Source organism: Carassius gibelio, chromosome B25 (genome assembly GCF_023724105.1).
Source record: "Carassius gibelio isolate Cgi1373 ecotype wild population from Czech Republic chromosome B25, carGib1.2-hapl.c, whole genome shotgun sequence".
NCBI lineage: Eukaryota > Metazoa > Chordata > Actinopteri > Cypriniformes > Cyprinidae > Carassius > Carassius gibelio.
In genome coordinates, this window is record NC_068420.1 from 19,296,947 (window position 1) to 19,311,708 (window position 14,762).

General features: G+C 33.1%; 1 protein-coding gene across 1 annotated transcript; it reads right to left on the reverse strand.

Moving 5' to 3' along the window:
• Positions 1-5,679: 5,679 nt before the first annotated feature.
• LOC128013742 (mixed lineage kinase domain-like protein) lies at positions 5,680-14,489 on the reverse strand. The gene is made up of 12 exons (XM_052596932.1): positions 14,387-14,489; positions 13,950-13,986; positions 12,355-12,798; positions 11,991-12,107; positions 10,907-11,084; positions 10,690-10,790; positions 10,438-10,573; positions 10,120-10,204; positions 8,899-9,038; positions 8,757-8,806; positions 8,523-8,666; positions 5,680-6,275 (listed from the first exon to the last, which is right to left on the reverse strand). Exons 3-12 carry the CDS (start codon positions 12,791-12,793, stop codon positions 6,235-6,237), a joined length of 1,431 nt encoding a protein of 476 aa, XP_052452892.1. The 5' UTR covers positions 12,794-12,798; positions 13,950-13,986; positions 14,387-14,489; the 3' UTR covers positions 5,680-6,234.
• Positions 14,490-14,762: the final 273 nt, after the last annotated feature.

Genomic DNA, 14,762 nt, shown 5'->3' on the forward strand with positions numbered 1-14,762 from the left:
CTAGTAATTGCATGTTGTACATTTAAATGTTGTTAAACATGAATGTGAAAACTACTATGTATACTCAATCTCTCTTTGTATTAGATGTCAGTAACTATTATATATCAAAAAAATTACTGTCTTTATATTATATTGCAGAATATTGTTACTGCTATTGATGTGGAATATGATTAAGGTTAAGGACAGGTTAAGGGATAGTGATAGGGTCAACAGTCTGATTATAGATTTAACTACATAAATTAATAACATATGTGATTTTTATGGTCTATAATAGAGCATATTTAAGAGAGCAAACACACATTTGTATTGTACGTCATTCATGCTGTTTCTTTATCTCTACAATATTACTTCCTACACATATATAATATATATGTACAGCAATCGTAATGTTGTTTTTCTGTAACTGTTTATTCTAACTGTGTGCTGTGTGCTGCGTTGTCTTCACAAGTAAGTTTATACATGAAAGGATTTCAAGGATTTCAAGGATTTATTATCACATGATGATATTGTGAAGCAGTAATTTTTGGTTTGGTGTACTAACACTTGTTGAAATTGTGTTGCTCAGACGATGTCTAACTGAGCTTGGAAAACTAATCAATAAACTATAATGATTATTATAATCACTTTATCTTATGCTTTCTGAAATTTGGACTCACAGAAAAACTTATTTTATGTTGACAAATTTAATGTGTGTGGAATTTTGAAATGAAGAGTCACTGAGATCCTCTTGTTTTCTCACAACTTAATGTGAGACAAAAGCAAACGAACCAGTTTCTCCAGATGTACTATTCCTGGAGTGTGTTCACTGTAAATCTGCAGTGTTTAATGTAAATATGCAGAGTATTTACAGTAAATTTTATAATGATCAGCTCAACCCTTTTCTACCCAGAGTGCAGACTGACTCGACTCAGATCAAGTACTTTCAGTGTGTTCATTAATTAATCAACTGTCTTTTGGATTCAGTGCAGTTTGAGGAGGACTTTTGCTCCCCTTTACAAAGATCAGATCCTTGTCAGACGCTCCTCTGACAATTGTTTAATTATGACAAAAATGAATTCTTCCCTTAAAACTTCACTCACAGACACCAAACTATTTTCATGTTGTTATTAATCCCAGTTCTATCTAATCTACTAATTTACATGATACTAAACAAAGCAGAGAAGCTTAATATTATGTAAATAAATACTTTTAATCATTATCATTTGTACACTAGGCAAGGTCATAACATTATTTCAGTGCACAGAAGTTAACTGTCTCTGACAGGAAGTTCATGGTTGGTTAGGATTGGAGCCTGAGATTGAATTGTTTTGAATTGTCTCCATCTAGAGGTGAATGTGCAGCATGACACAGACACACTGCATTGAGAAACATGAGATGTACTTCTGATGTTTAAAAATAAAGTGTGCTCATTATGGAAATAATATAGCCTAGCATACTTTAAAAGATTATCCTGTTATATGATTTTACGTACTATAAAATTAAAGTGAATTAATTAAATTAGTTTAAAATCGATATTAAACACAATTAGCTGAATTTCTGTGTTTTTGACCAATTGTGTAGGAATATTAGATATATAGATTTTCATAATTACTTTAATTCATATTTTTCTGTAAGATGTGCATTACATTACCATGTAATGACAATCATTTATGGTAAACTGTATACTTTAACGGTATTTTTATTCAAATTATTTGTCTTGTATTTAAAAATAGCTATTTGTAAGCAAAGATAATATTTTTATTTCTATTACCTTCAAGTGTAATGTCACAGTTAAAATTATGATAAATACATTTATTAATTTACAATTACAATAATTTTTTTATTATTTGACAATACTTTTACATACTCTGGTATTCATTCATTAAAAAATTGTTACAATTCAATCCAGCCCAGATGGATCAGCACCTAGAAAGGACCTACTGCCCCGAAAGCCAGCGGAGACCAGGACAACTAGATCCCAGATACAGATCCCCTGTACAGACCTTGTCTCAGATGATCCCCGGGACAAGCGACGAGTTTGAGAACCAGAGGTCTGGAACCGGACAATTAGATAGATTTTTGTTTTCATGGGGTGCTTTATAATATGCATATACATTTATATATATCTTTGTGTTCAGTATTTGGATCAGTTTGATGAGATTCACCTTTATTTTCGGTCTTCGTGCTCGAGGGGCCTGCAGTGGATCCCCACAGAGAACTCCACCAACACCTGTGCAAACATCTGCAGACAACTATAAATACCTGATATTATACTTAATATTGTAGTTATTGTATAAAAACAATCACGTGTACGGCAGCTTATTAGAGTCAACAAGCCTGCACAATATGGGGACACAATTTAGTTTTTCTGATGAAAATTAAAACTGCTATATAAAAATGAATACTAATATTAACAACAACAAGAATTATAATAATTATTAATAATACATTTATGCATTATAACAATAACAGTTATATAAAATATAATAATTATAATAATTGTAAAGAAATAAATAAATAAAAATAAACCAAATGATATATTTTTTTAATTCATTTATTTTATTCATAATCTTAATTTTATTCCATGTTTACTGTGTTTGTAGTGCTGCGTAGTGCTCTATATCAAAATAATAATAATAATAATAATAATACATTAATTTAATTAATCAAGACAATATCAATAATAACTTGTTTATTCGTAGTAATATTATTATTAGTTTTATTACTACTGAATATTTGTTATTTTTAATATAATTGGTTTTTATTTTTATTTATTATATTTGAATACAACATTAAGCAATTATTATTAAAATGTTAAACAGGATGAAAACTACGACTATTGTAATATAATGAATTCATTAATAATAATGATTAACTGAAAAAACAAGAAATATTACTATTATAATAATTGTATTATAATGAATCATTCTAATTTTAATGATTATTATTTTTATTAAAACATTAAACAAAACACATTTTACTACTGTATTATCTTAGAGTTTTTATTCAAACAAAAATAATCATTTATTTTTGAGATCTATGATTTCTGAGATCAAACTGTTGTTCATTTTCAGTTGTGTAAGTTTGGGCAAGTAGATTCCTGAAATAAGATGACAAAAAACACAAATATTCATCAGATTTCACAGCTTGTGAAGTATTTATTCTTATCCTCTCAGTCATAATCCAAACCAAACAGTCACTTCAAATCACATTTGGAGCATTATTGTTTCTCATTTGATGTCAAACTGTTTATAACAACTGAATATTTGGCTCCCGCAAATTCTTATTACCAAAAAAAAAAAAAAATAAACTATTAAGAAATATAATAAGAAATGTAAGAAATGTAACTGAAGTTGTTCAGAGTGTACTGTCACGTAACAACACCTCTCCAGTGACCTCACTTCCTGTAAATTATTTTTTGATTAGAAATATGCATTGCTAAGAACTTAATTTGGACAACTTTAATGGCAATTAAATTTTTTTATTTTATTTTTTGCACCCTCAGATAGCAGATTTTCAAATAGTTGTATCTCGTCCAACTATTTTCCAATCCTAACAAAGCATACATCAATGGAAAGCTTATTTTTTTCCTAAGATGTATAAATCTCAACTGTTGTCCTCTATTAATTCTGAATGGAATCAGAGTAAAAGCAATGAATCTACTTTAATGCAATATAGGTTTATGCAAAGTTTTATTTGTCTGTACAAACATCATTAATGAGCAATTCATATTTTTTCCCCCCAACCAGATTTTTTTTTAAAGTTTTGTCTTTTGACTATATGTAAATAAATGTATTAATATATCTATTTATATGAAATAATTAAGTAATAACATATATAACCATTTATCTAATAATAATAATAATAATCATAATATATATATATATATATATATACAGTCAGGTCCATAAATATTGGGACATCGACACAATTCTAATCTTTTTGGCTCTATACACCACCACAATGGATTTGAAATGAAACGAACAAGATGTGCTTTAACTGCAGACTTTCAGCTTTAATTTGAGGGTATTTACATCCAAATCAGGTGAACGGTGTAGGAATTACAACAGTTTGTATATGTACATCCCACTTTTTAAGGGACCAAAAGTAATGGGACAGATTAACAATCATAAATCAAACTTTCATTTTTTAATACTTGGTTGCAAATCCTTTGCAGTCAATTACAGCCTGAAGTCTGAAGATCAATTAGACATCAGCGTACGCTGGGTTTCATCCCCGGTGATGCTCTGCCAGGCCTCTACTGCAACTGTCTTCAGTTCCTGCTTGTTCTTGGGGCATTTTCCCTTCAGTTTTGTCTTCAGCAAGTGAAATGCATGCTCAATCGGATTTAGGTCAGGTGATTGACTTGGCCATTGCATAACATTCCACTTCTTTCCCTTAAAAATCTCTTTGGTTGCTTTCCAAACACCAAACTACCCGGAAGACCATGGAAAACAACTGTGGTGGATGATCGAAGAACTCTTTCCCTGGTGAAGAAACCCTTCACAACAGTTGGCCAGATCAAGAACACTCTCCAAGAGGTAGGTGTATGTGTCTGTCAAAGTCAACAATCAAGAGAAGACTTCACCATGTGAATACAGAGGGTTCACCACAAGATGTAAACCATTGGTGAGTCTCTAAAACAGGAAGGCCAGATTAGAGTTGGCCAAACAACATCTAAATAAGCCTTCACAGTTCTGGAACAACATCCTATGGACAGATGAGACAAAGATCAACTTGTACCAGAGTGATGGAAAGAGAAGAGCATGGAGAAGGAAAGGAACTGCTCATGATCCAAAGCATACCACCTCATCAGTGAAGCATGGTGGTGGTAGTGTCATGGCGTGGGCATGTATGGCTGCCAATGGAACTGGTTATCTTGTATTTATTGATGATGTGGCTGCTGACAAAAGCATTAGGATGAATTCTGAAGTGTTTCGGGCAATATTATCTGCTCATATTCAGCCAAATGCTTCAGAAATCATTGGTCAGCGCTTCACAGTGCAGATGGACAATGACCCGAAGCATACTGCGAAAGCAACCAAAGAGATTTTTAAGGGAAAGAAGTGGAATGTTTTGCAATGGCCAAGTCAATCACCTGACCTAAATCCGATTGAGCATGCATTTCACTTGCTGAAGACAAAACTGAAGGGAAAATGCCCCAAGAACAAGCAGGAACTGAAGACAGTTGCAGTAGAGGCCTGGCAGAGCATCACCGGGGATGAAACCCAGCGTACGCTGATGTCTAATTGATCTCCAGACTTCAGGCTGTAATTGACTGCAAAGGATTTGCAACCAAGTATTAAAAAATGAACGTTTGATTTATGATTGTTAATCTGTCCCATTACTTTTGGTCCCTTAAAAAGTGGGATGTACATATACAAACTGTTGTAATTCCTACACCGTTCACCTGGTTTGGATGTAAATACCCTCAAATTAAAGCTGAAAGTCTGCAGTTAAAGCACATCTTGTTCGTTTCATTTCAAAGCCATTGTGGTGGTGTATAGAGGCAAAAAAAATTAGAATTGTGTCAATGTCCCAATATTTATGGACCTGACTGTATATATATACATACATACATACATACATATTAATGGCTCCAACATCTTTCCAACAAAGCTAATCACTTTCACATCTTTTCACACTTTTACATCACTTAACTGGAATTTGTGTCACATCACGTAGATTTATCTTTACTCCTTTTTCTGTAATTTTTAACTGTCAGTAACTTTATTCATAAAGTTGCATAACAACAAAAACAGTTACAATATGTCTAGAGACAATATATAAAGACAATTTTGCTATGCAGCTGTGAGATTAAAATTTTTTAATGGCATAGATTACGCTAATAATGTATTATAAAGCATTATAACAAATCGATGTATTATTTACCCTTACAAATATTAAAAGCAACATTTTCTAATCTGTAATCAGAATGTCTTGTTTGCTATATATATATATATATATATATATATACACACACACACATACATACACACACACAATGCAAAAAATAAAAATATGCAAGGATGAGTCATTCACATTTAGATTACTAATGTATGCACTTTGTAAATGCACCATGTACTGCATGTACTGCAAGTAGGCAAGGTTTGGGTTAACCAACTAAGAGTTCAAGGTTTATGTGACACTAAGTTTATCCTGTTTTCTGGAATATTCCCCAGGTAGATGGTAACAGATGGCATCATCAGAATCTGATTTGCCATAAGCCTGGGTTAGAAATGCAGAGGTGCTCCATCAATCCTCTTCCACCATTTTAAGGAGCATGTCGACCAACACTAAAAAAGAAAAATATAAATAAAGAAAAAACAATCACTAAAAATTAGACGATAAATACATTTTTTATTATTTATTTATTTATGTATTTAGTTATTTTTATATGTTTTCTATTGCTATCATCAAAAATGACAATTCAATGACAATTTGTGTGTTTTTGGTCACCTATTCACATAATCTATTTGTGAAATATTGTTTATAATGATGTCATATTTGTGTTTTGTCAGTAAAAAAATTAACTGTAAGATTGTGTCTTCACTGGGTTGATTACAGCCTGCTTATCCTTTCTTGAATTATCCCACCAAAAGTTTGTGTAGGTGCAAGAGATTTGTTGAACAAATTTTTTTTGGGTCAGGGTTGATCATGTATCTTAATTTGGAATGACACTTATCACCATTTCCCCTTCCTGTTTTGTTTTCATCATCATTATTCTTATTTTTCCAGTTATATATAGGGTTGGGAACCGGTTCTGTTTTTGAAAAGTTTCGGTTCCGAAAATGGTTCTGGTGCGACACGTGACCAAGCAGCCTTGCGCCGCTGTTCTAATGATTCTGCGTTTTCAAGTAACAGAAACGCCGCCCTGCCTCTTTAATTACTGAACACATTGATTCCAATGATTTGCAAACCCCAGACACGCCGCAAAGTGTCTTTAACTGCCAAACACGCTTCCCACGACTGTACGCGCACACGCGCTTTTGATGACTGCACATAATTTTGTCTGACTATACATATAATGGCAGCGCGCAGCAACTTCTGCCACTAAATTACATTATATTTGTCCCATATTGTAATTAATATACATATGACTTAAACTTGGACCACTAAATAAATAGACTGCTATTATGTTATGTAAGTATGAGGGTTAGATTATTTAGATTACAGGTCATTTCAAGAGTGGTAAACAAAGTGATAGACAATATTAATTTTCATGTACTTTAAATGTTTAAAAATGTGGAAACCACTCATTGCATCACACCATACCCTGTCTGCATTATTATTTGAAAAATAGGGCCTTTATGGAAAGTGTCTATACATGGTTATAAGTTTAAATAAAGTAAAATAAAGGTAATAAAACTAATAAAAATCTGAATTATACCCAATAATTGTAATATTATTTTCATAATATTATTTTATTTTTCTCAGAAAAAAAAATTAAATAAACAGTTTATAGTTAATTAATTTGGGGAAATTAACAAGTGTCTCAGCCCTCAAGGCTTATTCCTGTTTACAAAGCTAAATGTTATCGATAGTGTAACAAATCATCACATGCTGATTGATGGACTAGCATTACTCAACATTTCTTACTACCTTCCAGCAATACTGGAATAGTCATAATTTCATTAAATGAAAGTAAAATAGTAAAAAAACATAATAATAGTTCCTTTAAATGGGACTGGAATTGGAACTTGAACATTTCTCTACTGTAAACCGTGTTGAATTTTGACATTGCCAAACTTTAAATTAAGTTGACAGTAAGTAATAGTAATTGAGTATTGTGCATTTTATCCTTACCGCAGTTTTTTTTTAAATAGTTGTTTAATGATTTTAATGGAACCAGAATTGGAACCGTCAGGTGGAACCGGGACATTTCTAACGATTCCCAACCCTTACTATTTATCAGTGAGCCATTATTTATAGCCATTATGTTTGCCCCATATTTGGTTAAGCATCTGATGTTTTGTTAAAAGTTTGTTAATCTAATAACATTTTTTTATAAAATAATATATAAAAAAGAAAAGGCGGTAAGGGTGATACTACTGGTGTTCAACACGGCTCTGTATTTGGCCCACTTTTATATTCCATTTGCAGCGAACACTATAATCTCACCCAGATATAAGGTAGTATTACTATCTTCTGTTGATTCAAAAATTGCCATGGCCCCAACATAACACAGAGAAAAGTATGTAACAATAGATTCTTTGTGATGCTGCACATAGAATGAAGGCCACGAAATAATTGCATATTGAATCTAAAGTATCAATATGCCACATTAATCTGTTTGCAAAATGATGACGATGTTTATTTCGCAAAAAAGTTACATGTTTATCTTTTATGTTATGCAATGGTTAAATCTGTGTTACTTTTGTGCACACTGTCAGCTATGCTTGCGTTGGAGTAGACCATTTTTTCCAAAAAGTTCAAAAACGTAATCTATTTGTGTAATGTAATTTGTAATGCATTACTAATCTCAGAATAATATGTGAGACCCCATTGCATAATTTAACTTCACCTGTGTGTCAGGGTCTTACCTCCTGCTGTTGGTCGAAGGAAGGGCTCAAATGATCGACAGGCGTTGATGAGCTCTTCTAGCTTTTTAGGACAGTCTGTCGGAAGTGGCTCCATGACCTTCTCTACATACACTTTCTGGTAGATCTGACTGGGGGTTGTACAGTCTAACACAGGCACAGAAAGAGTGTGTCATGCATTTAGTTAACATTTAAGTAATATTCAAATGCAATAGTGATTGTTTTGGAGATACACACCTTTGAAAGGAACATCTCGTGTTGCAATTTCCCACAAGACAATGCCAAAACTAAAAAGAGCATGTGCAGTCATTAACCATCCTTTATCATCCTTGAATAAGATATGTGTGTATGAAACAGTATATGAGTTGGACTGCCATACCTGTAGATCTCACATGCCTTGTCGTAAGGATGGTTGATATTCTGAAGCTGCTGTGGAGAGTTGTAATGGAAAGCACTGCTCCTTTTGGATTTAGTCTTCTTAAGAGAAGTTTCTGTTTTTGCCAACTCAAAGCCTCCCAACTTGTGAAACATACAAATGAACATAAAGACATTCCCTGGGTTTTAGTAAGGGTCAAACCATTTTTTTTCATTATCTGTTAGATAAAATTGTTTTAGTAGCAGAAGTATCTACTTAAAAAATAATATAAAAGCAATATTTTCTATTATAATATATATTCAAAACTGTCTTTAGAAAGCAACTGTAAGAATAATATTGCTTTAAATGCCTTTAACAGCAGGGTCAGAGATTAACTTTTCCATTAGGAGGCAATATTTGCCCCCTTGAATTAATTTCCAGGGGACATTTTATTATTAATTGATTTCCAGGGGAAATTTTATTATTAATCGCAATGGTGATTTTTTATATTCACCTTATTATTATAATCACCACACTATGTTGTCTTTAATGTCAAATAATACAATTTACCCAATTACTTGAATTCATAATTTAAACTGTTGTCAATTACAATAGACGGTAACTCTTTATTTTAAGGTGTCCTTGTCACACGCTACATGTACTTACTATTATAATTACAATAAATTATGAGCAAATATTTGGCCACGTCACATTCTGGCTTTACAGACAAACATGTCGGTTCATGACCATAATCTATTGCATAGTCTAGTCTAGCACAAGTTGCTAGACAAGGGAAAAAAAAATCTATATATTATTTATTTTTTTACAGTATAATAACTTATGAAATTAATGTTTTATTTACATTGTGTCAGACTGTGTTGTTTATGAGGAGGGAATTCAGGTGTTTGCAGCGCTGACTAATCTAAGCTCCTCTGATTGGGCAATGTATTCCTAAATTCAACAGAAATGCATTTGATAGGTTTTAAGTCTCAATTCTGCACAAAAAGTGCATAAAAGCAATCTGATGCAGTGTGAGCAAATTTTAATTTAATTCTGTTAATTGGGACTTTTCATTCATTTTCATGTTTCTTTTTAGTAATGACAGCTGTAATGTACTGTTTAAATTTGCAGGGGCATTTTTTGCCCCTTTGTCTTGAATTTATGGGACATTTTTGGTCTTTTTTTTAGTGGCATTTTGGCTACAAAAACATGTTGTGGTTGTTTTGGTGGTTAAATATCCATTACCTTCACTCTATAGCCAGCGGCCACTAGAAAACTACAGCTTCTGATGGAGCCATGCACTTTAAACTTCTCCTCTGACTGATGCAGCCTGTACTGTGCAAAAAAAGAAAAAAAGAAAGAAAGAGACTGAAATGACAAATATACCTTTATGCAAATATATGAGAATAAATAAACTAGATAAAAAAATACATGCTTTATCTATGCTTAAAGCTCTAAGAGGAGTTAGAGTCAGACTATTGTCACCGAGGAAGAAGAACAAGTCATTAATAAATCGAATAACTGTATGTTGAATTTTTTATGCCAGTTTAGCTAGATTTGGACCTGTAGAGTCCCTGTGCTGCATCCAGACACATCTGCGTCTTTCTCTCCCAGGGCAGATTGCATTTACTGTCCAGGACTTGTCGAAGACTTCCCTTTTCACAGTATTCCATGACTATCAGGAAACTTGGATTTGGTCCTGTATGAGAAGGATGCAATGGCAAGTAGATGCATGTTTAACTCAAGTAAAGTAAAAACTTGCCGATTTTCTCAAACTGAGATTATTTTTTGATTAGTGATTTGTGATTGGCACACCGTTCTCATTCTCGACACAGATCCCAAACATTCTTAAGACATTTGGTGACTCAAATCGCTTCATGGTCTCCACCTCCTTGTTAAAAACACTCCTCAGCTCACTGGAGAGAATGAATATATGCAACAACAATACTTTAGTTTTTAAATCAGTCCAGAAAATGATTGCTATGGTATGGACTGATTTAAACATTTGAGTTCAGTTCATTTTAGCATCTACCTGGGGTTGGTGCACAGTGGACATGTGTATCTCTTGATAGCCACAGTGAATTTGTTGTACATCCCTTTGTAAAGGTCTGAATGACTGCACTTCATAAGGGGTTTAATAGGAAGACTGTAGGTCAGTTCTTCTGGTTTAATCTCTCTAATGTCTTGCAGATAAAGGCGGGGTTTTTTCACTATCAACCAAAGACAAATTAAACGGTTCAGTGAAGACACCATTCAAAACATCACTTCAACAATGCTAAACTAAAAATGACTTTACAGTTCACGAAAGCCTTGTTATAATCAGACAATTCTTGAAAAACAGTGATCCTTCTATTAAAATGTCTTTTATATACACTTATTTACTATATAAAACCTTTGACTTCCAAATAATAGTGATGTGGTGCAACCAAAATATGCAGAAAAATAACAAAATAGGAAATTATATCACAAAGACCCACATAGACCCTCATGACTTTGTGTCAGGGCCAATTCGCCTGCTTAACATCAAATATGTTGACCTATTCATGACAGAAGAAGGTTGAGTCAGGTTGTAAATATGTCATGCGGTGAACCTCCACAAAAAATGTGACTGACATTTATGAACTAATAGGCTATTTAATAAACTTAATACACATATATTAACTAAACTATAATTAAATATATATATATATATATATATATATATATATATATATATATATATATATATATATATATATATATATATATATATATATATATATATATATATATATATATATATGTATATATGTATATATATATGTATATATATATATATTTACACCACCCTCCATCATATTTATTAGGCAATTTTGTAAATCAGCAAATTAGTTAAGTTAATTGATTTTTCAAGGTGCAGGGCTATAATTGAGATATGTGCACTCACATATTTTCAAGAATTAAGAAAATATTTTAATACTTTTTACTTGGTTTGTTTACACCATATAAAACCAACAAGAATACAAACTGTTTTTGTAATAACTTTGTAAGTGTTGTAGTGTTTTTAAAGCATTTTTCATATTTTGTCTTTTTCGTGGACACTCTTATATGTCGTTGACCCACATATCTGTACTTACATGATTCCATGATTTCTTTAATGTCCTTCACATCTTTTTGAGTTTGGTCAACTGTCTTATGTACGGCGTCAACCACCGCGTACGTTTCTTTGCTCTCCTGATCTAAAGAACGGAGCACTATAGGAGACAAATTTATACTCATTAAGTACACAAATTAAAGTAGATCTGTCCAATCCTGCTCCTGGAGGCCCAACATCATGCAGGGTTTAGCTCCAGTTCTCAGTTTCAAGTGGGTCTGAAGACTTTGTTTATCTGAGTCAGGTATGTTTAAGTAGGGATGGAGCAGTGGCCCTCCAGGAACAGTTTTGGACAGGCCTAGCCTAAAGGTTCCAGTTGTATTCCGATTCAAATCCATACAACTTACATTCCAGAGAGTCACTCTGCCTGTCTTCTTCATCTTCCCGCCACCTTGTTGCTTCCTGAAACACTTTCTCTATACTTGCTCTGTGCTCTACCTGAAGCGCTAGAGAAAGCACCTGGGCTGCATCATTCAGCCTCTCATTCAGGAAGCTGAACTCCTCTCCGAGGTCAAGTGCTTTGGCGATGCGTTTCAAATAGCTGAAGGAAGTGTATTTCTTCACTACCTTCTCTGCTGACTCCAGAGTGAGTTTAAGATTTTCAAGCCCCTTTCTAACCTGTTCGGGTTCAGTCCCAAAGCCATGAATCTTCACGGCCCTGACCAGCTCAGCCAGAGTGGACACGCGGTGAGCCAGACGCCTGCAGCGCTTCTTGTTGGCCTTCACCTCCTCACACAGACTGTACAGCTTTTCTGCGAGGGATAGGATGGGATCTATGATGTCCATTGCAGCTGGAAATAAAAACAAACCAAATTCTCAGATGAAGTATCTTAAATGACTGAAGCTTCATGTTCTCCTGATGCGGTTCAAAAAATATCAATAAACAATAAAATACACTCTTTAGCAAAAGTTTAACCATTTAAAAAAAAAAAAAAAAAAAAAAAAAAACGATTAATGTAAAAGTATTTCTGAAACAAATGGAGAATGTGACATACAAAAATATCAACATCAGTCATGTAAACTAAAAGTAATTAATTCAAATTAAAAATAACATGGCAACTTACATTAAAGAAAAATGCTTTTTTTTTATTTAGCACATTTTAATTAAATAATTCTGCTTTAAAGAAGTAAGCATTATTAAAGCACAATAAAATGTTACAAAATGTGTTTTGTAAAGCAAAACTGAAAACCAGGACCCATGATTAAATATTAGCTTTCTTTTTCAAATGCAGTATATAATAGGCTACAAGGAGAAGTGAAAGTTGTGCAATCAAATCTAAGCACAATTTCCTCATTCCGGATAAAACCAGTGTTCTAGTTAGAACATGATTTGAAATAGCCTTAGGTTTCTAAAGAAAGGGTTACCGACTCTACACAGCTTTCTATTTTCTTATCTCTCGGGAATAAGAGCATTTAGTTTATTCAACCAAAGTTTCTTTTACAATCAGGTGAAGTGGAAACCATAAACGGGAAACACATTATCATCTTAAAAAACGTGTCGACCTTTCAACCTAAACATTTCATATGAAGTAATCGTCTTTGTTGACTTTGGCATTCAATCCTTTACATTTTAATTCTATGATAGCTGTTTATATAAGCTCACAGAAATGCTATGTTAGCTAACTACTACAAACACTGCAAAATATGTAATCTTAAAACTTATAGTCAACACATACATCACGGATATTTTACAATTATTGCACTAATACTTATAGCTAATATAGCCTTATTATTATAACAGAAGTAGCCTAATGGAATTATGGTTATTGTAGGCTAATATGCACGTGAATGTAAAACATATACACACACACACACACACACACACAAACACACACACAAACACACAAACACACACACACACACACACACACACACACACACACACACACACACACATATATATATATATAGAAGGCGGTACAGCTTACAGTAAGCTACTTACTTTATAAGTTGCTGTTTCCTTTTGATCCGGCGAGAGTCTGACAGACAAAGGATTGTGAGAACAGCTGATTTGAGTGACTGAATGGTGGCTCCTCCTCTACTAGTTCACTAGCTTTAAGTGCAGCTTCCTCATCGAAACTAAATCTGGTTCACTTTTTATTGTATTGTACCTCAGTGGTTACACACAGAGTATTCACACACAGTGGAAGCTTACTAGAGAAGTGTGAAGTGGGACATAGCCTAATACACCTCTGTAAATAAGTACATTTGATTTAAATTCACATCTCGCACACTTTAATGCCCTTTGGATGTAACATATGGCCACTACTCCCTTTGAACTGGAATCATGGAGGAATATCCCTTGATGTCTACTTAATAATAATTAATAATAATTCCTTACATTTATATAGCGCTTTTCTAGACACTCAAATCACTTACATAGTCGGGGGGTAACTCCTCATCCACCAGTGTGCAGCATCCACCTTAAGGCACTTACGGTCGAATAAAACAAACGTCCTACATAATAAGAGATACTATGACCGGAAATCCTTGAATTGAGAACCAGTGTAAAACATAAATGAGAACATGGGAGGCGCTAGGGAGGGGCTAGCAGGTGCTACAGCACTCCCAAGAAAAATAAAAGCACTCCCATAGCACCCCCACCGTTTTTTTCTTCTTCCTGAAACCAATTATATATATATATATATATATATATATATATATATATATATATATATATATATATATATATATATATATATATATATATATATATATATATATATATGCTGTAGCCTAATAATTTGTATTTAAT

Coding starts and splice junctions, on each gene's coding strand:
- LOC128013742 (XM_052596932.1), bottom strand. CDS start 12,793: ATGGACATCATAGATCCCATCCTATCCCTCGCAGAAAAGCTGTACAGT. Junction 10,574..10,689: donor CTGTGTCGAGAATGAGAACG/GTGTGCCAATCA, acceptor CTTCTCATACAG/GACCAAATCCAAGTTTCCTG. Junction 9,039..10,119: donor CCGCTGGCTATAGAGTGAAG/GTAATGGATATT, acceptor ATGTTTCACAAG/TTGGGAGGCTTTGAGTTGGC.